Raw genomic sequence first — 25,635 nt, 5'->3', positions numbered from 1 at the left:
CCTCTAACTCAGGGGCTGCTCTGTGAGGATCCTCTGCATTAGAATATGAAAGTTTACACATCGCACAAGTCTTCATCAGGGGACTCACCCGCTAACCCACCAGACCCCCCCACCCCCCCCAAAAAACACACACACACACACACACTTTTTTTACATCTCTAAACCACTCTTTATCCTCCTCTCTGCTGTTCCAGAGTTTCATCTTTTTCACTCACACTGTCTTCCTCTCTTATTTTCTGTTTATCTCTCTCTTTTGTTCTCTCTGTCATTCTATCTATCTATCTATCTATCTATCTATCTATCTATCTATCTATCTATCTATCTATCTATCACTGTCTGTCTATCTATCTATCTATCTATCTATCTATCTATCTATCTATCTATCTATCTATCTATCTATCTATCTATCTATCTATCTATCTATCTCTCTCTCTCTCTCTCTCTCTCTCTCTCTCTCTCTCTCTCTCTCTCTCTCTCTCTCTCTCTCTCTCACTCTATCTATTTATCTATCACTGTCTGTCTGCATTTATTTATCTATCTATCTAGCTTTCTCTCGCTCTCTCTCTCTCTCTCTCTCTCTCTCTCTCTCTCTCTGTGCCCAGTCCAATATGAAAATGGCTCTGATGAAACTAGAGACATTAATTCATCTTGCCACCTGATTTCTGCATTTACAAAACTGGAATGAGACAGTTAATACAATTATAGGTAATAAAAAAAAAGGATAATTTTACATGCCCATATGTTGTACAGTTTTTAGTAATCAGGGTTGTGTGTGTGTGTGTGTGTGTGTGTGTGTGTGTGTGTGTGTGTGTGTGTGTGTGTGTGTGTTGAGGGAGCAGCGTGTAATTGATGTTTGCTTATTAATACTCAGTATTCATTATGACTTCTTGGTCAAGTGTCTGATAAGTCAAACGCTTATTAAGACATGTTCACATATAAGCATGCCTTGTAAATACGTCAATTAACGGGCCGATTCAAATTGAGCATAATCACTTTTCTATTTCATCTATAACAAGGGTAAAATAATCTGTAGCTAATCTATAACAGGCCAATCTAATCACCAAAGCCACTGTCTGTTCTGATTAGCAGCTCAGCCAGAGTTTGATCACCGTGGCAGTAAATTGATTAGCAGTGATCCGCCGGTCTTCCTAATATGCTGATTGTGGAGAATAGCTTCGTGTCCGTCCCCTGCACTGGGGAAGTGGTTTAAGTTTGCAGGTAAGCACCTCTCAGAGCTCCTTCCCTCATCTGCGTGGCTGTGCAGATAGTAACAAAGGCAATATGGAAGATGGTCATTGTTTCTGCTCTGTGCCTTAATTACTCGAAGCGCTCCGTCTCCACCCAGGCTGCTTGACTCCTGCACTGTGTGGTCTGCTGTAGATTTACAGGAGCAGCCTGGTGGGGACTCGGCTTCAAATATGAATTTAATTAGATGTGACTCACTGAAGACAAAAACCACTTGGATTTGAAGGAGAAAGGGGTCAGGTGCAGATGCGGAGATCTGCACAGCCCTCGTCAGTGCACGTGCACGCACACGTGCATGCGCACACACACACACACACACACACACACACACGCACACACACCACATTAGCGGCTGATGGTTTAACCACATTGTGTGTGTGTGTGTGTGTGTGTGTGTGTGTGTATGTGTATATATATATATATATATATATATATATATATATATATAAATAATATGCACACACAGTGCGGGAAGTGGGGGCTGGGCTGGGGCGGCTGCAGCTCTCCTTAGTGGTAGGTGCACCCCCACCCCCCCCAGTAGTGGTAGGTGGCTGTGTAACATCTTAGACCCAACAGTATGCCTAACTTTTCCGAACGTACAAACGCAAAAAAATAAGACATACCTTTATGTTAAACAGAGGGCTAGGGCTGCGTGGAATGTAAATTTTTAATAATCAAGTGAGTAAACACTCCTTTCTACACACGCGCCTTACAAACAAAACAATGACGTCATACTGTAGCGACCAGGGGGAGGCGGTCGCTCTGACTGTCGGCGGTTCTGCGCTGGGGGGAGCGCACTGTTAGTGTTAGATTTAAAATTGTGTTTTAATGATGTGGTGTTCATGTTGTGGTTATTCTTGTGTTGTTGCTTTGGGGGTTCGACTCAGACTAAGCAGGAGACCGTTTACTGACTAACTGACTGTTGCACCATGACTGGGACTGATGTCACCACTTGGGATGTGGGGGGGCGGGAGCGGGGGGGTCTACTTGTTACGTCGTTGTCGGTTCTGGCTGGTGTGAATAAAAGTGCACTTCTGGGGTCGTGCACTATATGGGGCATGGGAGTTGTGATTAAAAAGAGATCTCTGCCTCTCGACTGTTTCAATACATTTAATACGTCTTCCACACCTATATATGTATGTGTGTGTGTATATATATATATATATATATATATATATATATATATATATATATATACACTACCGTTCAAAAGTTTGGGATCACCCAAACAATTTTGTGTTTTCCATGAAAAGTCACACTTATTCACCACCATATGTTGTGAAATGAATAGAAAATAGAGTCAAGACATTGACAAGGTTAGAAATAATGATTTGTATTTGAAATAAGATTTTTTTTACATCAAACTTTGCTTTCGTCAAAGAATCCTCCATTTGCAGCAATTACAGCATTGCAGACCTTTGGCATTCTAGCTGTTAATTTGTTGAGGTAATCTGGAGAAATTGCACCCCACGCTTCCAGAAGCAGCTCCCACAAGTTGGATTGGTTGGATGGGCACTTCTTTGAGCAGATTGAGTTTCTGGAGCATCACATTTGTGGGGTCAATTAAACGCTCAAAATGGCCAGAAAAAGAGAACTTTCATCTGAAACTCGACAGTCTATTCTTGTTCTTAGAAATGAAGGCTATTCCATGCGAGAAATTGCTAAGAAATTGAAGATTTCCTACACCGGTGTGTACTACTCCCTTCAGAGGACAGCACAAACAGGCTCTAACCAGAGTAGAAAAAGAAGTGGGAGGCCGCGTTGCACAACTGAGCAAGAAGATAAGTACATTAGAGTCTCTAGTTTGAGAAACAGACGCCTCACAAGTCCCCAACTGGCATCTTCATTAAATAGTACCTGTTAGAGCCTGTTTGTGCTGTCCTCTGAAGGGAGTAGTACACACCGGTGTAGGAAATCTTCAATTTCTTAGCAATTTCTCGCATGGAATAGCCTTCATTTCTAAGAACAAGAATAGACTGTCGAGTTTCAGATGAAAGTCCTCTTTTTCTGGCCATTTTGAGCGTTTAATTGACCCCACAAATGTGATGCTCCAGGAACTCAATCTGCTCAAAGAAGTGCCCATCCAACCAATCCAACTTGTGGGAGCTGCTTCTGGAAGCGTGGGGTGCAATTTCTCCAGATTACCTCAACAAATTAACAGCTAGAATGCCAAAGGTCTGCAATGCTGTAATTGCTGCAAATGGAGGATTCTTTAACGAAAGCAAAGTTTGATGTAAAAAAAATCTTATTTCAAATAAAAATCATTATTTCTAACCTTGTCAATGTCTTGACTCTATTTTCTATTCATTTCACAACATATGGTGGTGAATAAGTGTGACTTTTCATGGAAAACACGAAATTGTTTGGGTGATCCCAAACTTTTGAACGGTAGTGTATATATGTATAGCACAGCAAATACACACAAGGAGGAGTTAAGAGGAGTTAAAACTTGATCTCGTTTCAATCACAACAGATGGAGTTGTGGTTTATTTTATGTTAAGTGCTTCTGATTCACCGTGTAATATTCCAAGGTAGATGGAAATTATAAGAAAGTGTTTCATTTAATGCGCACACTGATGGCAAGGACAAACGGTAAAAACACAAAATATCTTTCATGTTGAATGACCTGTATGGGGGTTGAATACCACAGAAATGTGTTTACCATCTCAGTTAAAGCATTTTTCCCCGCTTTGCGCTAGATAGATGATAGATGATTAGAAGTCAATGTTTTTTAACGTCGGGGGAGTTATTCTGATGTTCTTTCACACACTTTTCTCACCGTGACAAATGTAGAGGACTCGTCATCTTGAACAGCTCCTTATCCTCGCTCGGCTCAGCGGTTTGAGACAGTCAGTCGCTTGAGCTTCATATAGTTGAGAGTTTTCGTTAACAAGAAGCTCGGCTGAACCATTGTTAGCTGAGAGAGTGTTTTCAAAGCCCACTGTGTGTCTTTGAGGAAACTATAATTTTTGGGTTAAAGTTCAATCAGCACTGTTGCATCTTGGGAAGTGCTTTTCATCTGCTGCTTTACTGTCAGCTTTATCAGCCCCATTATGACTCTACGCACAATCGTTGTGTGTGTGTGTGTGTGTGTGTGTGTGTGTGTGTGTGTGTGTGTGTGTGTTTCTTCTTGATTACCACCTTGCCATGGTGGAGAAGCTTGCTTGTACCAATGATCCCAAGAGCTATGCTGTCCGGAGCTTGGCTCCTGGTAGGGTCAAAGACCTCAACGGCGGAAGTGATGGAAGATGTCTCCAGGTCACAACGGCAGTGAAGGAGGATGAAGGCTGCAACAGATGGTGGTCCCCAATCATCTTGGTTCTCCATTCCACTGGACTCTGGCCACCCCCTGTCAAGGACTGTGTGGTTACTACAGGAGCCTCTACTACTCCACGTAAAAAGCTGATGCGTGCAGGTGTCCTCCCATTAGGCGGCTCCAGGATTGGCCTCTACGCCCACCTGAGGACCCAGAGGGAGGACGGTCATACTCGACCCTGAGTGACCACTAGTGATGTGTGTGTGTGTGTTTCTTCTCCTGGATCCCCACCTTGCCATGGTGGAGAAGCTGGTGTGTACCGATTATCCCAAGAGCTATGCCGTCGGGAACTTGGCTCCCTAGTAGGGTCACTCAAGGCAGACAGGTTAAGGGGGAAGTTCCAGACGACGTGTGATCCAACAAAGACCTCAGTGGCAGAACTGGCAGAAGATGTCTCCAGGTCACAACGGCAGTTAAGGCAGATGAAGGCTGCAACAGAGGGTGGTCTCCAATCGTCTTGGTTATCCATGCCATTGGACTCTGACCACCCCCTGCCAAGGACCGTGTGGTGGCTGCAGATGCATCAGCCACTCCATGTAAAAAGCTGTCACGCACAGGCATCCTCCCATTATGCGGCTCCAGGATCGGTCTCTACACCCACCTGAGGACCCAGAGGGACTCAGAGGGAGGACAGTCATACTTGACCAGAGTGATCGCCAATGATGATGATGATGTTGATGATGCGTGTGTGTGTGTGTGTGTGTGTGTGTGTGTGTGTGTGTGTGTGTGTGTGTGTGTGTGTGTGTGTGTGTGTGTGCTTGCGTCATGTGTTTGAGATGCAAAGATGGAGAGAAATGAAAACTAAATCTCCTTTAAGTATAATTTACATGCATGTTTTTGCCAATTCGTGGAGCAGTAAATCTGTTTTAACATCAATAGTTGTACCATTAAGGGTAATAGAACATCAGTACACTCCCGCTGTTTTTCCCCCATCTCCTCACCAGAACATGTTTCTTTTCTAAGATACCCTCTAATCCTTTTCTACCCTTCAAGCTGTTTTTCATAACATACGTCTTCCCCACTGCCCACATCCTTCCTACTCTCAGTTTCTGTCCTCTCTCTTTTCAAACCGTCCATCCATCCATTATCCAAACCGCTTATCCTGCTCTCAGGGTCGTGGGGATACTGGAGCCTATCCCTGCAGTCATTGGGCGGCAGGCGGGGAGACACCCTGGACAGGCCGCCAGGCCATTACAGCCCCCCCACACCACACCACACACACACACACACGCACACACACACACCTACCTAGGGACAATTTAGTGCGGCCGATTCACCTGACCTACATGTCTTTGGACTGTGGGAGGAAACTGGAGCATCCGGAGGAAACCCACACAGACATGGGGGGAACATGCAAACTCCACACGGGATGACCTGGGACAACCACCAAGGTTGGACTACCCTGGGGCTCGAACCCAGGACCTTCTTGCTGTGAGGTGACCACGCTAACCACTGTGCCGCCCCCTATTTTCAACCATTTCCCTTAAATTAGGGACAAAGGTCAGATCTGAAAGGTCTTGTTAGATCAGTCATAGGCCAAGCTTATCAATCTGCGAGACAGAGCAAATCGCCGAGCTGTTTTCCTGTGGGGATAAAGAGAGGAGTGAATAAAGACCAGTCTGTCTTAACATGTCACGAGGAACATGTCTTTACACATTTCTAGTGGCACAGTTGCATCATTCATGCAGCCTACAATGACTGTAAATGTATTCACGGTAGAGGAGGAAGGTTTCAGTATTGATGAATAGGTCTATAACTGTTACTGTTGTGTCTGAATGAGGGCTACATATGAGGGAATAGCCACCAGAGAGGCTGGCAGAAAAAAGAGGCTGAACAGAATGACAAAACATGTTAGTCCCGGAGGATGTTTGGAGGGGGAAAAAAAGGGTAAATGTTGTATTCATGTTCAGTCACAGAGGTGTCAAGAGTTTTGTCAGGCCTCTCATTGTTCTGTTAACCTTGCTCCTGTGAAATATTCTGTCTCTATCTCTTTGGTTAAACATCACTGCCAAGCCACAAGAGGAAAAGGATTTGGAGAGAGGGACAGAAGAAGGGGGGGGGGGGAGGAGGAGTCAGTGAGCCTCCACTGCCTCCTTTTATCAGAAGAAAAAAAAACAGACCAAAAGCAGTGCAAGAAGAAAAGTAGCGTAAGCTATGTAGAAATGCATACATAGATGAAGATGAACGAATTGAAGAAGAGGAGAAAGACGGAAATGGGAGAGAGAAACAGGGGGAATGGAGACTGAGTACCTGTGTGCAGAACAGAATGGTGTGCAGTCCATCATCTTCAGACAGGCAGACAGGGCTGTCTGGGGAGTTTATTTTTACCTCAGTCGGAGGGAAGAGGGAGGAGGGAGGAGCTGGGATTGGCTACAATAGGCTGGCTGCACCTTTCAGCAGGCATACTTGGGCAGCTGCCATCCCTGCGTGCACACCTTTCATGCACGCATGCATTCACAAACACAAAAACAGCCACACTGACACCACCAGAGGTCAAAAATTGTACGAGATCATATTTATAACTATACTTACCGACTGTAGAAACAGTTTTCTCATCCATATATATCTTCCCAATCAGTGCACTACCCTAACCTTCTGTTAGTTGTTTTTTAAGTATGCTCACTTGTACACAGGGTTTTTTTTCTTGTATTTGGCTAAATGAACATGCAATTATCACTGACCGCCCAGTGAGTTGTGTGAAACGCTCCTTTGCCCCCCCCCCATACACCCCTCTCCTTCATTTTGTGAAATATGTCGTTTGTTGGGTAAAGGATCCTCTAGTTCCTTGTATTAAGAAAATCAGTACAATAATAAAGAATAGAAAGCAGGCAGTTTTATGAGATGATGTTGCCATCGATTTCAATGGAAATTGTGAGGATAAAGCACCAATTTACACGCCCACCATTCCTCTTGTTAACTTTCCTACAGATTTCCTGTTTTTATAGGCCCGTGCAGTATGTGTCTCCATTGGACTCCACTCTGAACCTACCGGATGCAGTTAGGAGTTAAGAGTGATCTGTTATTGATCTCTGGATCAATGTTTGTCTTGTGTTTATGGATTCAGTAGATCACCTCTTCCCCTCCAAGATGCTCTTAGTACCAGTAAAAACAGTCAGGGAGGAGAATTGATTAACAAGGCTGTATTTAATTCTTATTGTGATCAAAGTAGGGCTGAAACGATTCCTCGAGTAACTCAATGTTTAATCCATTTAACGATACACAGCTCACCGTGTTCCGCACGGATGGTTATTACCGTCGCACAAGGCGCTTCCGCCGTGGACACGTGACGTGAAGAAGACGATGGCGCAGATTAAAATGAAGAAAGTAGCGACGGGCTACGAGAAGAGACAGGCCATAGAAAACGAAATAAAGTTTCCAAAGTTTGGGATTATTTCAAGCGGAAACAAAACGAAAGCTCTCGTGTGTCTATTCCACAGATCGGACCCGACACGACGTTAGCGTTTAACGTAAATCAAATACTACCACAAAGTCTTCCAAGAAGAGAGTAAGGTTCACATTATGCCTGAGCTGTAGTTAAATTGAAACTTGAAGTTCTGAAAGTTAGTTTGCACAACTTAAATGTTTATTATTGTAACGTGCATGAATAATTAGACACGTTGGTCCTGTGCTAAGGGATCCCACTCTTTAGTCGACTGGTTAACGTTGTCGCCTGCGGAGTAGGAAATACGGGTTCGCGTCCCGGCTGTGGCGGTTCCCGGACTTCCCCCCGCATTCGTTACATTATTTTAATTTAGGGTTAGGTTATATGTATACCCTTTTCATGTAAATTGAAAGTAGTTTTTATTTGTTATTGTATCTCAGAAAATGTTTTCTTTAAAACCCGGAATGTCGGTCGGGGCGCCTGTTCGGGGGGGGGGGGCGGGTAGCGTGATCCTCACACGCGCTACGTCCCTCCTGGCGAAACTCCTCACTGTCAGGTGAAAAGAAGCGGCTGGCGACTCCACATGTATGGGAGGAGGCATGTGGTAGATTTCAGCCCTTCCCGGATCGACAGAGGGGGTGCAGCAGCGACCGGGCCGGCTCGGAAGAATAGGGTAATGGGCTGGGTACAGTTCAGAAGAAAAAAAAAGGGGGGGCAGAATGTAAATGCACTAAATAGATTTAGTTTTGACAGATATTGTTGTATACAATTTAACCAATGAAAATGTTAATTTTTTTTCTAAAAAGGAAATCAATTAATTTTAAGAGTCATGTACTTTTCTCTTTTGCATATTTACTATCCATCCATTATCCAAACCGCTTACCTTGCTCTCAGGGTTACGGGGCATATTTACTATTTAATAAAATGAAAGTATTTCTTATCTGATTAATCGATGGAATAATCGGTCGAATACTCGATTACTAAAATAATCGATAGCTGCGGCCCCAGATCAAATCAGATCAAAGATTGGTAACCCTTTCTGTAGGTGAGTATGTCTTTAGATTTTGCATGGGGGGGTGGGGGGTCCAGGTCTAGCCACAGCCCTGTAGATTGTGGCTGTGGCCGCTGGAATCGGAGGCGGAAAGTGGAAACCCAAGTGAGAGGTTATTTTTAATGACAAGTCATCCCCTTGATGCCTCAACCTGTTTCTCCTCTTTGCCTTGACCTCTGCAGGGTAGATACCTAACCAATTTAGGAAAGAAACTTAAAGGGTATGATAACTTTTTTGACCCCAGTCTTCATTTAAAAAAAAAAAGTCACCAGGCATCATTAAGAACGGGACAGAGACAAACTTTACTGATTGCGTCAGGATTAACTTGCCACTTTGCTGAGTCGTCTTATGGGGCTACAAAGGGACAGTCATTTATGCCTTCAGAAACCGTGGTATAGCTCCTTTTCACAAAAAAAAAGGGAAACACAGTGCAGTCACATTTCTTCATTTGTTTTATGTTTATTCTGAATTTGTTCTGAGTAATCTGATTTGATCTGGTATTAGTTTTTGCAGCAGACATAGTGTAAACCAACCGTCTGTAAACTCCCACACTACGAGAGCAAGTCCCAGCCGTCCATAGTGTTATTCACCGCCGCATACTTCCTGTATTACAACTATGGGGCTATTTCTGTCAGTGGAACATATTAAAACATTTCTGACTGTGCTGAGGGCTTCCCATATATGAAAAGCAGATATAGCTGTTCTGACATATGGTTTTAGAAGACTTAAATGGTTGACCCATTGCACTGTGTTGAAACCCAGCAAGAAAATTGTGCAAATTAATAACCCTCTTAATGATGCCCCTTCAATGTTTTAATAAAACCTGGATTTGAAAAAAAGTTTAAAAAGTACCGAAATTTAACATTTATAGGGGGAGATACATACCCACACCTAATCTCTGCCATTTCCGTTCGTAGCTGGTGACTGCTCATTGCTTTAGGTCTTCCATTTCCAGTCACAGCGCAGCTGGACAGTACTGTAATGGAGGAAAAAAATTAATGTCTTTAAAAGTTTCCTGGCCTGTTTCTTGGTGCTCATAATATGATAAATGCTGATAACTTGCTCTGTGTGTGTGTTTGGGCGTGTGCGTGTGTTGTGTGTTGGAGACACTGAATTCCGTTTCGCCTGAGATTCGCTATGGGCTGCAAAGCCCTCCCTCTTGGTTGCACATTGCATTGCAATAACGAGTCGAGAAAATTCCCGTCCGTGACTGGGCTCTTTTATTTTTATGTATTGATTGTAAAAATCCAAGGGGAATCATATTTTCATCACAATCTAGTAGTGTGTTTTAAAGTCGTAGATCCAAAAAGGCAAGCAAAAGCTTGGGCAGTTCCTCTTGCTGAGCACAAAGTGAGGGCTATGGAAGAGGGATCAATAGGCAGGCCAAATTACAATTTCCTTGAATTACTTAATGTTGGGTGGTCAAACTGTACAATGGCCTTTCCTCTCTTTGTGTCTCTTCCTCCCCTTATTTCGCTGTCTCTTCCTTTATTTATTTATTTTTTTATCTCTACATGTCTCCCTTACTTCATCTTATACCATCCTCAGCTCTCTGATGTCATATGTCACTGCAGCTCTCCTCATCACTTTTATTGATGGCCAAAAAGTCTTACGCAAGCTGTCATTGTAAAATAGATAATCGGGGCGTCCGGGTGGCGTGGCGGTCTATTCCGTTACCTACCAACACTGTGGCTGCGGCTCGCTGGTTCAAATCTCTGTGTTGCTCCCGGCTTGGTCCGGTGTCCCTACAGACACAATTGGCCGTGTCTGCGGGTGGGAAGCCAGATGTGGGTATGTGTCCTGGTCACTGCACTAGCGCCGCCTCTGGTCAGTCGGGGGTGCCTATTCAGGGGGGACTGGGGGGAATAGCGTGATCCTCCCACACGCTACGTCCCCCTGGCAAAACTCCTCACTGTCAGGTGAAAAGAAGCGGCTGGCAACTCAACATGTATTGGGGGAGGCGTGTGGTAGTCTGCAGCCCTCCCCGGATCGGCAGAGGGGGTGAAGCAGTGACCAGGACAGCTTGGAAAATAAGGTAATTGGCCAAGTACAGTTGGGGAGAAAAAAAGGGGGAAATCCCCCCAATAAATAAATAAATAGATAGATAGATAGATTGTCAATGTAGGTTGTCAATCTACCTGAATGAAGCTTAAAAAAAACAGGCACCACTTTTGCATCTAGGTAATAGACAATTGATGTTGCGTTATTTCCCAGTGGGTATCATATCATGCAGTCACAGCTGAGTGTTTTGATCTTGAGTTGATCTTATTGATTTCCCATTGTTCTCTGTGTCTTTGTGTGCAGGTTAGCTCTGTATGTATATGAATACCTGCTGCATGTAGGAGCACAGAAGTCAGCACAGACCTTCCTCTCAGAGGTAAGTCACGCGCATCAATGACATGCATGTGTGTGAATGTGCATGCGTGCATGTGTGTGTGCAGGCGGGTTTGTGTGCGCATGTGCAAGCATGAGCCTGTGTGTGGGTGCAAACATGCACACAACTCATGCATGTGTCCACTCCCGTCTCTGAAAGGGGAGGGGGGGGGGTTACTGACCCTCGTGCAGTGTCCGGTAAGTCAGCCAGAGTGTGTAGCAGCTAATTGAATTAGCCTGGCTGCACAGTGCTGAGCTGGCAGGCCCATACAGGCAGGTGGGGTTTTAGCATTAGGGATCCATTTAGTGAGATTGGCCTGAACCACAGAAGGAGTTACGACACTCAGCCTGGAGCTCACATAGTCGCCTGACATTGTTCTCTCTGCTTGCCTCACGGTAGCTCCACTCCAGGCGCCGTCCCTCGTTCGCCTCCCCATCTTTTCTTATCCTTTTCTATCTCTTTATATCTTTTTCGGACTCTTCTTTTCTTCCCTCTCTATTCCTCGCCGGTATTCATCTCTCAACCACTCTTTCTCACTCTACTTCTGTCCAGGTAAAAAAAAAAAAAAAAAAAAAGGCGATGGGCCGAAAATGGGGTTTCGTGATTGTAGTGCTTCACTCGAAACGATTCTAGATTACAATGTGGAAGGCAGAGGTGGAGTGGTCGTGGGTATGGAGAGGGTATAGCGAAAGAGGGGATCAAAGCGAGGGCTTTGGAAAAAGACTACATCATCACCTGGCACCCGTTTTGTGATCCATTGCAAACAAGCGCACACAAACTTTCTTTCATCTCATTTTCTTTTATTACCTTTGTTCTCCCCTCTGCTGTTCTGCCCTTCCACCTAACCCCCATCGTCTTTCCCAGGATGCCCACATCTCTCTCTCTCTCTCTCTCTCTCTCTTACTCCCACTCTTGCTTTCTCTTTTTCTTTTTTTCACGTCCTTTCTTCTTTGGCATCCATTGCAAAATAACTTGCTCTGTCTTCTGCAGATGTTCGAGATGAAAGGAGTAGGCGGTGCTGTATTAAAAGTGTGGGAAAACATTAAGAGACACATAAGAAAGCAACAAGATTAAACACAGCCTGCTCATGTACAACAACCTCGTATACCGTTATAAGAAATGCACACATACACACACACACATTTTCTGTCTCTTTAACTGTTTAACACACACTTGAACCCCATGTGCGCACATACACACACACACATAAACAGAGAAAACATTACACCATCGTGCAGCTCTTGCAGGCATAGAGGAGAGGGGTGTAGTGGGGAGGTGGGGGAGTATAGGAGAGTCGAGGGGAGGAGTAGAACATGGCTTTAAAGGCCTTTTATCCACTCTTTATCATCCACATCTGTTTACATCTCCAGCCTCAGGACTTAAAAGCCTTGAAAAAAGGCTCGCACATCAAACCCATATGCAAGCGAGCGAACGCTGTCATTGAAAAAGCCCGAAATGTAGTGCAAAAAGTCGCACTCAAATACAGGTCCAAGTCGCAGACAAAACACAAGCCGATTGTAGTGGCAGTACAAACACAGATTTAAGTCCAGGTCCAACCAGTAATAGATAAAAAAGTGATTAACAACAGGTATTGTACTGATTGTAAAGGCCTTCGGGGCTGATTTTGGGCAATACAAATAAATCAGGAATTAGGAACACTTTATTTGGCATTTCATTTCATGTACTTGCACACAAATATCATTTCCCCCAGCCCACAACAGTGCAACACAATGACAAAAACACATCTAAAAACTACAAGAACAAATTTTTCAAACTACAAAAAATCACTGTCCGAGAGAACGAACGCCAGGATGACAATGAACTGCCAGTCTGCATGAGCTAGCAGTTAGCTTAGCCTGCCCCGCTTCTGCGTCCTGTCAGAACACCCTCAGTGTTTCCTCCTCGGGCGCAGCTCCAGGCAGGGCCGTGGTCCCTGGGCCCACCAGACGCAGTGGACCAAGCTCCCCCAGCCGATCCAGCGCCAGCTCTCCCAGCCAGAAACCTTCGACACACCTCCCTGTACTCCACACAATGACACCAAAAAGACAGTCAACGCTAGGCGAGGCCGCCGCCAGACCGCCCTCTGTGTTATTGGAACTGCCGGTCTGCATGGGCTAGCAGTTAGCGTAGCCTGCCCTGCTTCCACATCGTGTAAGACCGCACTAATTGTTTCCTCTTCGGGTGTAGCTCCGGGCAGGGCCGTGGTCCCTGGGCCCACAGGACACAGCAGACCAAGCTCTCCCAGCCGATCCAGCGCCAGCTCTCCCAGCCATCAAATGAAGACGTGGACAGAAATGGACAAAGACACCGCATGGACGGTACTGAATGAGGCTGCCGCAAACTTAAGTTCGCGCCACCATCTCCCCACACTGGTACTGGGTGAGGCCGCTGCAAACTTGAATTCACACCGCCGTCTTCCTACATCGGAAGCAGAAAAAGCTCGACTTGACTTGACTTAACTGTACATACCAGACCATGGATTAAATTCAAATTAAATTCAGATTAAAAAGGCAATAAAAGGTCTAAAAAGATTAAAACTTGCTAAAATTGGCACTGAAAATAGTCACTGTAGTCATGCTAAGGGGTACCTTACTATGCCAAAGTGAAGCCAAATTAATGAAGCATTGCGTGGTGAAGAAAACAACAAGACAGGGTGTGTGGGCAAAGTCAATACCTTTTTCTTGCTCTTTTGCGAGGGGTTTGCAATTCAATGAAATCAATTAGGGAACATCCTAGAACATATATTGCCCTTGACTGTCTGACACTGTGGTGGAGCAGAGCTGGATGGATGAAACGGTGGATGTCAGGTCTCTTTTGCACTTTTTTTTTTTTTACCCTTCTCTGTTTGAGTTAGCAATTATGAAAGAGTAAATCCCTCTTCGTCCTACATGCAAATGCCTCATGTCTTTCATCCTCTAACCTAAGTCTTCCCTGGAATTGCTAACTCGGACTCCAAGCACTGCAGATACACTAATCTGTGCAGTTCCTGACAAGAAAAAAAAAAAATATATATATATATTTCAAAGCAATCCCCTCCTTTGAAAATCACGAGGATATAACAAAGAGACCTTTTTTCCCAGGATGTGTGACATCACTCTCTGTGTGCAATTGTGCAACCCAAGTCATGGCTGCCAGATAGAAATTATTTTTTTTTTAGTAATCCGGCTTTTTTCTGTAAGTATATGTAAATTAGGTCAAAAATGTAACTTTTAGGGTTGTTTTTTTTTGTTGCTTATACACCTAGCAATATGGCGATGAATGTTGAAGGCACACAGAACATCCTAGGGACGAAAGGAAGCTTATTTTCCTCTGAAGTCATAAAGGGAATGATGTCACTGTGTTTATAGAGGCAGCCTAAACAATACCGTGACAGCTGCTCTGTAGAGGTTCCTCAGACTGCTACCCCCAGCTGCAGTCCAGACAGACCACTGTGTGTGTTTGTGTACCTCTATGTGACTTTTGTTGTGTCTCTCACTAACTAAGTCTACATTTTTGTCTGCCCGAGCAAATGTGTGTGTGTGCATGCATGCAGGTGTGCGTGCGCGCATATGTGTGTTTGTGTGTGTGCGAGCATGTGTGCATGTGTGTTTGTGTGCATGCATGCAAGTGTGTGTGTCTTGTGTGCGCGTGTGTACGGATGTTATGTGCGCTTGTAAGTGCAAGTGAGTGCACAAATTGATGGACATTGTGTGTACATAAATCAACTACTGAGCACAGTGGGTGATGTCAGTGCTTGTGTTAGTCATTAACCTTGTCTTTGGAAGAAAGAAAGAAAGAAAGAAAGAAAAAGAAAGAAAGAAAAATGCAGGGAGGAGAAGGATAAATGATATTGAAGACAGGCAGGCTCTGGGGTGTCTTGAGTTTAAGCTCAGAGTATGTGGACTGTAACAATGGATTGATTGGGCTCCTCGGGCTTATACACCGCTCAACTTAGCTCTAACAAACAACTAACCAACAGGCTTGTACCCCCCCCCCCCCACTCTTCAGCTCATTGCATGAGACTCAGTGTAATTGTATGATGGTATGTATGTGAGAATCCATGTGTACCCTGTCCAACCTTGTTGTGCAGGAAGTTCAAATGCCCGGCTAGCAAATTCACCCTAGAGTCTCTAAGCATCTCTCTTTCTCTCTCTACCTCTTTTTCTGTCTCTTGGTCTCTCCATGTGCTTTTCTTGTTCTCTCTTGCCCTTCTCCCTCTCCCATTATTCCTTTCTTTCCCTCCCCTTGTCCTCCCTTTCCCTTTCTCACTACCTCTCTTTTTCTTTTTCTTTCTCGCCCTGTCTCCCTCTGTCTTTCTCTCTCTCTGTGTCTGTCTGTTTGTTCTTCTCTACCTCTGTCCTTCTTTCTCTGTCTCTCTCTTCTTCTGCCCCCCTCCATCTAGATCCGATGGGAGAAGAACATCACATTAGGGGAACCTCCAGGGTTCCTCCACTCATGGTGGTGGTGAGTGTTTTCTCTACTTATCCTAGCAGCCCTCTCTTTCTTTGCATTCAACTTTTTTTCCCACCCTTGACCTGAATAATTAAAATCACTATCCTCATCCTATTGCCAGCATCTTCCTTCCTTCCTTCCTTCCTTCCTTCCTTCCTTCCTTCCTTCCTTCCTTCCTTCCTTCCTTCCTTCCTTCCTTCCTTCCTTCCTTCCTTCCTTCCTTCCTTCCTTCCTTCCTTCCTTCCTTCCTTCCTCGTCTTCATGTCATTCAGCATCTGTGGCTCAGATCCTGTTTGTGAATTACACAGCTGTCACTTAATATGATAGAAGATGATGACAAAATCAGAGTCATTACTTTTATGCTTTATATTTTTTTATTGATCACAGTAGGTCTCAGTGCCTCTCCTCTCTTGTTTATACCCCTCCCCCCATCTGTTTTTCCATCATGCATTGCAGTGTTTTCTGGGACCTGTACTGTGCAGCACCAGAGAGGAGAGAGACATGTGAACACTCCAGTGAGGCCAAGGCCTTCCATGACTATGTGAGTAAGCACCAATGTCTTTCTTTTTGCAAGCCCGCCAGTGGTCTATGCAGTTTCCATGCTTCACCGAAGTAGGGAGATGCAGTCATGATTTTGAGAACACGCTGACTGAGGTCGAGAATACTTTCCTGCAACTGAATACTAAACGCCTCTAATGCGCAGCTTCTAACGCCGGCTTTAGTGGTATGCATCTTCTAGGCACCGAGGACGAGGATGCAGTGTTGTAGATGCGAATTACAATTACTATTTTGTGACTTTATTGTGAACAGTACGATGCAGGATCATTGTCTCAAGTGTGTAATTGGAAGCAGGCCTAGCATTGACTGCACATTTTCAACTGAGTATCCTATGTTACAGTATATATCGTTTGCATAATGTCCTGATTGGATACTTAATACCAACAGTTCGCTCATCTGAATCGTGGGTTTTTGTTTTTGTTTTATTTTTTTGGGAATTTTCCCACTTTTTCTCCCCAATTGTATCTGGCCAATTACCCCACACTTCCGAGCCGTCCCGGTCGCTGCTCCACCCCCTCTGCCGATCTGGGGAGGGCTGCAGACAACCCCGTGCCTCCTCTGATTCATGTGGAGTCGCCAGCTGCTTCTTTTCACCTGACAGTGAGGGGTTTCACCAGGGGTACATAGCGCGTGGGAGGATCACGCTATTCCCCCCAGTTCCTCCTCCCCCCTGAACATGTGTCCCAATTGACCAGAGGAGGCGCTAGTGCAGCGACCAGGACACATACCCACATCCGGCTTCCCACCCACAGACATGACCAATTGTGTCTGTAGGGACGCCCGACCAAGCCGGAGGTAACACGGGGATTCGAACCACCGATCCCCCCCCCCCATGTTGTTAGGCAACGGAATAGATAGCGAGAACAGTGGCGGGGTGAGGAAAAGTTCATTTTGCCAATTTTCTTACCAGCAAGGATCAATAATGTTGATTTTAAAAACTTCTTACAACGGCATATATTTGTAGATGCAATCAGTCACAAAAATTTTGAAGGGGTTGCAACTGCCCCCCCCTCCCTCACTTCTTTTACACTGTGCCAAACTTACTCTGCTGTTGTAATTCCCATGTCGGAGCATCGGTTGATTCATTCATGCACCTCTCAGTTACTGGAACACTGTAAGCATCATGGAAGCACATGAAGTCCTAGATTAACTGGTGACTAAGAGAGCGCAAGCGAGCCTCTCCTCTGGGAATGTTTGGAGATGGAAGGGGGGGGGTTGTCTGCTCTCCTGGTTTTTGATGTTGTTGTTTTCTTTCGGTAGCCTGGGGTCTGACTCATCAGATTTGTCTGTGCAGCGGTTTATTGAGACGCACCGTTGAAAGTGTACAGGTCAGAGCATTCTGCCTACCCCAGCAGAATTCTCCTCCCTGTTTTTCTCTTGCTTTTTCTGCCTGTCTGTCTCACTTTCTTTCTGCCTGTCTCTTTCTTTCTGTCTGTCTCTGTTTATGTCACTCTCTTTTTCTTGAGAGAGAGAGAGAGAGAGAGAGAGAGAGAGAGAGAGAGAGAGAGAGAGAGAGAGAGAGAGAGAGAGAGAGAGAGAGAGAGAGAGAGAGAGAGAGAAGGCACTATCATTTCTTCCTGCAGTACTGCAGACTGCTAGGGGCCCTCTTTATCCTGTGTGTGTGTGTGTGTGTGTGTGCATGTGTGTGTTTTTGTGAATGTGTGTGTGTGTATATATATGTAGCTGTGTGTGTGTGTGTGTGCAGAAGATGCTGCTGATACTGGCGATGATGATCTGGGTGATGAATGGGCACTCTGGGAACACAGCCGCCATGTGATGATGTCATCCTGGCCCTAGGGAAGAGAGCTGGAGGGCAGCGCGACCTCAGCCCCAAGGGAGGGAGGAATGGAAGAAAAGGTGGAAAGAGAAAGGTGGAGAGCATGTGGTGCAGAGAGAGAGAGAGAGAGAGAGAGAGAGAGAGAGAGAGAGAGAGAGAGAGAGAGAGAGAGAGAGAGAGAGAGAGAGAGAGGCAAAGTGGTTGATGCGAGAGAAAGAACGGAGGGGAAGATGAGATAGTTAAGGATTGAGAGAGGTAGAAAGAGAGTGGGAGTAGAGAGACATAGGCGGAAAGGGAGAGAGCGAGGAATGGAGAAAATTTCAGATGGAAAGATAAGGACAAAACGACGCAAGAAAACGGGGAGGGAGGGACGTTAAAAGGAGGAAGAAAGGGAGGGATCTCAGATCCTGTGAGAGTGGTACGATGAGCGAGTGAGAGTCTGAAATGGGGGAAGAAATGAATGAAAACAGTCAGACTTTGAGTCTGTGAAGGAGAGCCGGAGACACTCGCATGTCCCTAATGTAGTCACGTCAAACATCATTCAATCACAACAAAGCAAACAGATCATTAGTGCAGTGGATATCGTCTGAAAGCAAAAAAAAAAAAACAATATCTTGCCTCTTATCCTAAACACTAAATCAATTCAGAAAATGTCTTAATGTGGCAGGCGCAGGCCATCCAGCAATCCCCATTCTTACATTTCCTTCATGGACGCAACCCGAGAACTATAATTAGACTGATTGTAATTAGACTGGGGTCACTTTCAATTAACTGTTCAATACACCGCACTGCTTCTCAGATCAGATCAGGGGAACTACCCACCTATCACTTGCTCAATTAAAACAAAACAACGGGGCCAGCACGGTGAAAGAGTATCACATCTTAATTCAATGCTGGCACTTTCCTTTTCTTTTTACTCCCCTGACCTTGAGATTGATAGAGATCTTAATCAGACGTCCTGACGGTGTTTATATTCAGAGTGCTAATTACGGATTAGGGCCGAATTAATGGAAACGTATGAGATCAGTCACATTGTTGTGTCCGCTTTGTTTACTGGTGGTGTTGTGGTTCAGAGCGACAAGGAGCGAAGTGAAAATATAGTATGTGATTCATGGGTTGTTGTTTGCCTGTTTGTGAACATTAAGTATCTGTTGTGAACATTAAGTATCTGTATGATTGCTTGCACTTAATTGTGTTTATGCAGTAGCGTCGACCAAACTATGCTTGGCTCAGTGAAGATAGTATGCCAGGAAGTTAATAATCTTGCAAAACAAAAAACAAAAAAGAAAACCCAGATGAAGTGAAGAGGAATCTGTTATTGATTTTCATCCACAGTCTAGGCTTTTCAGGCACGAGAAATTTTGTTTACAGTCCTGTTAAGTGCTTCATATATTGGGTTTTCGATACTAAATGAGCAATTTCCGTTTGCAGGGGGGCCATGAAGTCATAAAAACAAACCATTTTTAGATTATTTTGCTTGGCCTGGAAGTGGCCCTCATAGCAGACAAAACTAAGAGAATATCATTTGTTTCTTTGAAAAACAAGGTGTCAATCTGAGCTGTCACTTCACTTTCTCTTGTGGTGACTTTGAAAGTTGAAAATAGGGAAATTCATTATTTATGCAACCTGACTTGAGACAACTTTCCTGTATCATAGCTGTGGATTACTGCAAGTTTTGAATATGCCATATCATGATCCAGCTCCAGCTCTATATTTTTATTCTGGGGCTCCACTAGAGTAGCCTTGGATGGATTCAAAGTTAAAAAGAAAAATCCCTCTTTATCTTATGCTGACCCCTTTCTCAGCCCCTCAGTTCAGACTGTTTGGGCTATTTTCTCTTTAAGGCCCCCATCCCTAAAAGCCCACTTTCTTCTGATTGGCCATTTTCTGGAAGCCGGGCGGGGGGGGGGGGTTCAATACAACAGCAGGACGCTTGATTAACTTTAACCCAACTTCAACACCTCCGTGAATCTGGCACCCCATGTAATCAGAACACGAATGAAATTATTATCACTCATTTGTGCAGCGTTTGTGCTGATTTGTGCCGCAAAAACTACTGTTTGTGCTGTAATGTTTTTTGAGATATTGTAACAACCGGGGGAGGCAGTCGGTCTGACTGTCGGCGGCTCCGTGCTGGGGCAGCGCAATGGCTGATGGGACTGTTATTGTTAGTTGAGTTCGTTGATTTATGTGTTTAAATGTTGTGTTCATGTTTTGGTTATTGTGTTGTTTTTTGGGGGGGTTAGACTCGGACTGGGTAGAGGACTGTTACTGACTGACCGTAGGGCTTGTGACTTAGGCTGATGTCGCCAGTTATGACCTCGGCGGGGGGGGGGGGGGGAGGTCGTTGTGTATAGTCAGTTCTGGTCTGTTCTGGCCGATGTGAAAATAAAAGGGCACGCCTGCTCTTTTAGTATTTTAGATATAAAACAGCGTTTGCCTAAGGAGTGACGCCATCTTGCACCCCATTATCTTCCAAATTGTTCAAAACTGGTCTCGTTTGTTTGTGCTTGGTTTGTGCCCGTTTGTGCCGTCAAAATAAACATTTGTGTTCTTTTAGTATTTTAAATATGAAACATTTTGTCCAATGAATGATAATGTTTTTATTCATGTTCTGATTACATGGGATGCCAACTTCATGGAGGTCTTGAAATATTATTCATTTGTGCAGCACTTGTGCTGATTTGTGCCGCAAAATCTGTTGTTTGTGCTGTTATGTTTTTTGAGATATTAAGCATTATATTTTATACGCTTTGTCGTCATCCTGCACCCCATTATCATCCAAATCGTTCAAAATTGGTCTTGTTTGTTTGTGCTCGGTTTGTGCCAAATGTTTCTTTTAACGGCACAAACTGAGCACAAATAAACAAGACCAGTTTTGAACGATTTGAATGATAATGGGGTGCAGGGTGACGTCACTGCCTATGAAATATAATGCTTAATATCTCAAAGAACATTACAACACAAACAATAGTTTTTGTGGCACAAATCAGCACAAACGCTGCACAAATTAATGACAATATTTTTATTCATGTGCTGATTACATAAGGTGCCAACTTCACGGAGGTAACTTCAACCTAACTCTAAACTTAACCTCGTGCTTACCTTACTCTAATCGTAACCGATAGCTAACCTGTTTCCATGCGGACGCTTTCTTGTGGATAGGGGGGAAACAGATCTCGACAGAGAAACAGAGTTCGATATCACACCGGTGTAGAAGGTTCCATAAGCAAAATATAAGTAACATAATTTCTGGTTCTTTATTGGAAATGGCAACTTCTGGGGTGTTTGAGTAGTGTAGTGGTTTATTCCATTGCCTACCAACATGGGGCTCTCAGGTTCGAATCCCCGTGTTACCTCCGGCTTGGTCGGACATCCCTACAGACACAATTGGCTGTGTCTGTGGGTGGGGAGCTGGATGTGGGTATGTGTCCTGGTCGCTGCACTAGCGCCTCCTCTAGTCAGTTCGGGCGCCTGTTCAGGGGGGAGGGGAAACTGGGGAGAATAGCGTGATCCTTCCACACGCTATGTCCCCCTGGTAAAACTCCTCATTGTCAGGTGAAAAGAAGCAGCTGGCAACTCCACATGTATCAGAGGAAGCATGTTGTAGTCTGCAGCCCTCCCCGGCTTGGCAGAGGGGGTGGAGCAGTGACCGAGATGGCTCGGAAGAATGGGGTAATTGGCCAAGTACAACTTGGGATAAAAAGGGGGGGGGAAATCCTTAAAAGGGAAATGGCAACTTCTCAAACCCATGTGTACACATTTGAGCCTGGAATATGATCCGGAACATGAGAGTGGACAGCATGAATATCTGCAGCAACAGCAGGACGTAACTCCATAACTCCCTTTGGCGTGGACTTTGTAAATCTGCAGACGTTTTTGATGCACCTCCCAGCTATATAACGCACCAGAGGAAAGGGGAAGACCCAAAAAAAACATGATATGGCCTCTTTAATGTTATCTTTGGTTCTACAGAGTGGCCACATCAAAAGTGATTTATTGTCCACAATGTAGTTTGGATTTTAGCGATTGACGGTAGTGATGGATGTTTTACTCTCTAAGAATATAACTGGGATATTATAAAGCAAGCATTTTTTTTGGCTAAAACAAACAACTTGTGTTTTGTCAAGTTCATTTATTGCAGGAAAGGAGGAAATTGATTTGTACTGTCTAGCTGCGATCTGATTACCATGAGAATAATGGTCCATTCTTACTAGAGTGGTTTCATTACTGAGAGCAGGCAATTATCCCAGATTATTGCTTTGATCACTAATATTGTATCAAAGCATTAAACATTTTTAAAGAATTCAACGAGAACGAGGATGAATCGTACCAGCATGAAATTGCTTTGAGAGAACTGTGAAATCAACACATCAGGCAAATTAACGAATCTACTTTGTGTGAAATCCTGACATTTAGACCTTATAAGATATCTGCTACACTGCAAAATAGTCCATTTGAATCCAATGTAAATGTCCATAATGTGCATGAATTGTTTTAAGTGTGCCAGCGAGCTGCCCATGCCGAACTTAAGCTCACCAGTCCCCATTTAGCAGGTGAGCGTGGATGAGTCCAGAACTTATTGGTTCCGTTAGATGGCGAGACATTTTCTCTTTGTTGGCAACTGCATAGAAATTGCATAAGTCAATATTAATTAAAATGTTATGGTGTTAACAGCAATTCTCAAGCGGTTGCCTACATGATAATTCTGCAGTTTCACCTCATGAAGCAAAGAATCATTACCCAAATGAAATGTTGTACTGTAGCTTCGCTACAGGAATATTAACTGCGGTGACATGTGGGAAAACAAAGCGAACCTATCTTCTGCGGGGTGATTTTCATGTAGAATTACTGATTTAATTGCATCACTTTTAAACAACTGTGCCTCTGCCCGTCACCTCCAAATGTTGTGACGCTTTCATATAGACACGTTTATATCTTAATAGAAGCGTTTGCCAAATTGCACATTACTGTGACATCTTGATTCCTTTCCTAGTGAAACGTATGTTAGACGAGCCCCTTAAACCATCCAGGGCCACGCCTGTGTATAAATCTATGTTTGTATGCAGACTGTAGTCTTCGCTACAGTTTAGGTGTAAGACTTCCTTTTTCTAAGAAGCCTTTGGGATGAAAGTAAACCAGAGGTCAGGGAAGCAGACGCAGACCAGAAGAGTGCTAGTTCAACACCCACGTTGCATGAAAAAATGTGAGTGGGGAAATGTGAGTTGAAATCTTTCTTGAACATCAGTCAAGGGAGTGTCACGTGCACTGCTCTCTCTCTCTCGCTCACTGTGTCTCTGTCTCTCTCTCGCTGTCTCTCTCTCTGTCTGTCTCTCTCTCTGTCTCTCTCTCTCACTGTGTCTCTGTCTCTCTCTCTCACTGTGTCTCTGTCTCTCTCTCTCTGTCTGTCTGTCTCTCTCTCTCGCTGCTTCTCTTGCTGTGTCTTGGCTGAAAATTGAGTTCACTTTTTTCAAAATAATTTCAAACTTGGAAGAATGTGTTTCTGTTTGGGGACATAGAGATGTTCTGTGCACTGTAGAAAACCAATTGCTTCTTAATTTCTGAAAAAGGGAAGGTCTGTATCTTTTGTTTATACCGTGTATGAGGATTGTTGTGTTTCACTATGTATATGAGTATCTGTGTTGATATTGTTATCTTAATGTGAATGAAAATTAGACCTTTACAGACTTGGTTAAAGCTCAAAGGTCTCTGTCTCTGTCTGTCTGTCTGTCTGTCTCTCTCCCTGTCTCTCCCTCTCGCTGTCTCTCTCCCTCTCTCTCTCTCGTTGTCTCTCTCTCTCTCTCTCTCTCTCTCTCTCTCTCTCTCTCTCTCTCTCTCTCTCTCTCTCTCTCTCTCTCTCTCTCTCTCTCTCTCTCACTGTGTCTCTCTGTCTCTGTCAATTCAATTCAATTCAATATGTGCTTTATTGGCATGACATACGTTTGTGTACATATTGCCAAAGCATGTAAAACAACAACAACACAGTACAACAATGATTATAATAGTAACAGCAACAACCACAACAGCAACTGTCTCTGTCTCTCGTTCTCGCTGTCTCTCTCCCTCTCTCTCTTGCTGTGTCTCTCTGTCTTTGTCTGTCTGTCTGTCTGTCTGTCTGTCTGTCTGTCTGTCTGTCTGTCTCTCTCTCGGCCAAGGCACCCGTGAATGTCCTTGTTAGCAGTGGCTTAAAAATGTATATAGTTAATGCTGTCAAACAGGCAAGAATTGGAGCCATCCAGTCAAGCAGAAGGCAAGCACACAGATAGAGCAGCACAAAGCCACACACGCAGAAGAAGCCAACTATGCAGACAAAACAACGAGCAATTACCGATTACTCTAGTTTTCTTAACTATTAAAATCTTTCTTTCGTTCAGTGAAGGCCGATGTCAATGACTAACTGGAATGATAACATCATCCACATCCGATAGTTGACTTATGTACACACAATGTCTATCACTGTGTGCACTCATGTCTAAACACACACACACACACACACACACACATGCATTTTTTCCCCCCAATTTTCAAATATTGGCAAAAAAATATATGCGGTGGTACTCGTTTCCAGTCCAAAATTTCTCGTTCCGAGTGACATTTGAAGCGACCGGGGTTCCTCGCCTCATTTCAAACTTTGGCCACGTGTTCTTTGAAAGAGATATAAATGACACTGGAAAGATGTCACACCCTGTTGGCACTTCCAAAGATCAGCGCTGGCGCACAGCGTAGCTTGACAGCGGGCATTAGGTTTAGCGAGGCAGCCACAGAGAGCATGTTGAGGGGTTTCTGCTATCGGCATGTGGTATCACTGTGACAGATAGCAGACACAAGCCTGTTGGAGGGGAAGAACAGACCAAGAAGCAGCGCCAGCACCAACTTCCTTTGACAAAATGCGCCGTCTCAGACGGCCAGATCGTGCTCACTCATTCATGCGTGGAAATGTATTCGCCCCACTCAATTTAACAGCAGGGCCCACATTCACACCTTGCAGTACTTCTTAATGTTTACACGGAGGCTGATAAATAAGAAAACACGCACACATGCATGATTCATTTAAATCTAGATGTATGCACAATTGTTGACTTTTGTGCAAATCCAATTTTTTTTTACACATGGTTTTGTCAGGTGTGTCCTTTGGTGTTCGGCTAGGAGGGTGTGGTGAGTTGAAATCAGGGTTTGGTGCACCCTGGGACTACACCGGGAACAGCTCTTGTCTGATAATACTCTAAAGATGCGTTCAGACATGAGGCGAATGCAGGAAACTGGTTGCCAGACTCAATTCGTTGGCTATGAGAGCAAGCGGTAGAGGAGATGGGGCGATTCAGCGTTATGGGCGGGGTGGTGACCTGTGAGAAACTTGAGAAATGATCAACTTTTTAAGCAATAGCCAAAGTGTTCTGTTTTTTACATGTCCCACTGAAACGACAAACCAAATTTTGGATCCCTCGCCCCAATTCCCGCTAAAACAAAAATGGAGGCTTATCATTTACCGTCTGGATTTTTT

At 44.3% G+C, this 25,635-nt stretch overlaps 1 protein-coding gene across 2 annotated transcripts in view; it reads left to right on the top strand.

Moving 5' to 3' along the window:
* Positions 1-25,635, top strand: part of LOC130119206 (single-stranded DNA-binding protein 2) — a 76,181-nt gene that overhangs the window by 22,939 nt on the left and 27,607 nt on the right. For both annotated transcript variants that reach the window (XM_056287748.1, XM_056287675.1), the window contains exons 2-4: positions 11,299-11,371; positions 15,750-15,811; positions 16,256-16,340. In XM_056287748.1, coding sequence (XP_056143723.1) covers positions 11,299-11,371; positions 15,750-15,811; positions 16,256-16,340 — 220 coding nt within the window. The remainder of the gene's footprint in view (positions 1-11,298; positions 11,372-15,749; positions 15,812-16,255; positions 16,341-25,635) is intronic.

Source organism: Lampris incognitus, chromosome 1, assembly GCF_029633865.1.
Source record: "Lampris incognitus isolate fLamInc1 chromosome 1, fLamInc1.hap2, whole genome shotgun sequence".
Taxonomy (NCBI): domain Eukaryota; kingdom Metazoa; phylum Chordata; class Actinopteri; order Lampriformes; family Lampridae; genus Lampris; species Lampris incognitus.
The sequence above is the reverse complement of the archived record's forward strand: the minus strand, read 5'-3'. Positions and strand labels throughout refer to the sequence as shown.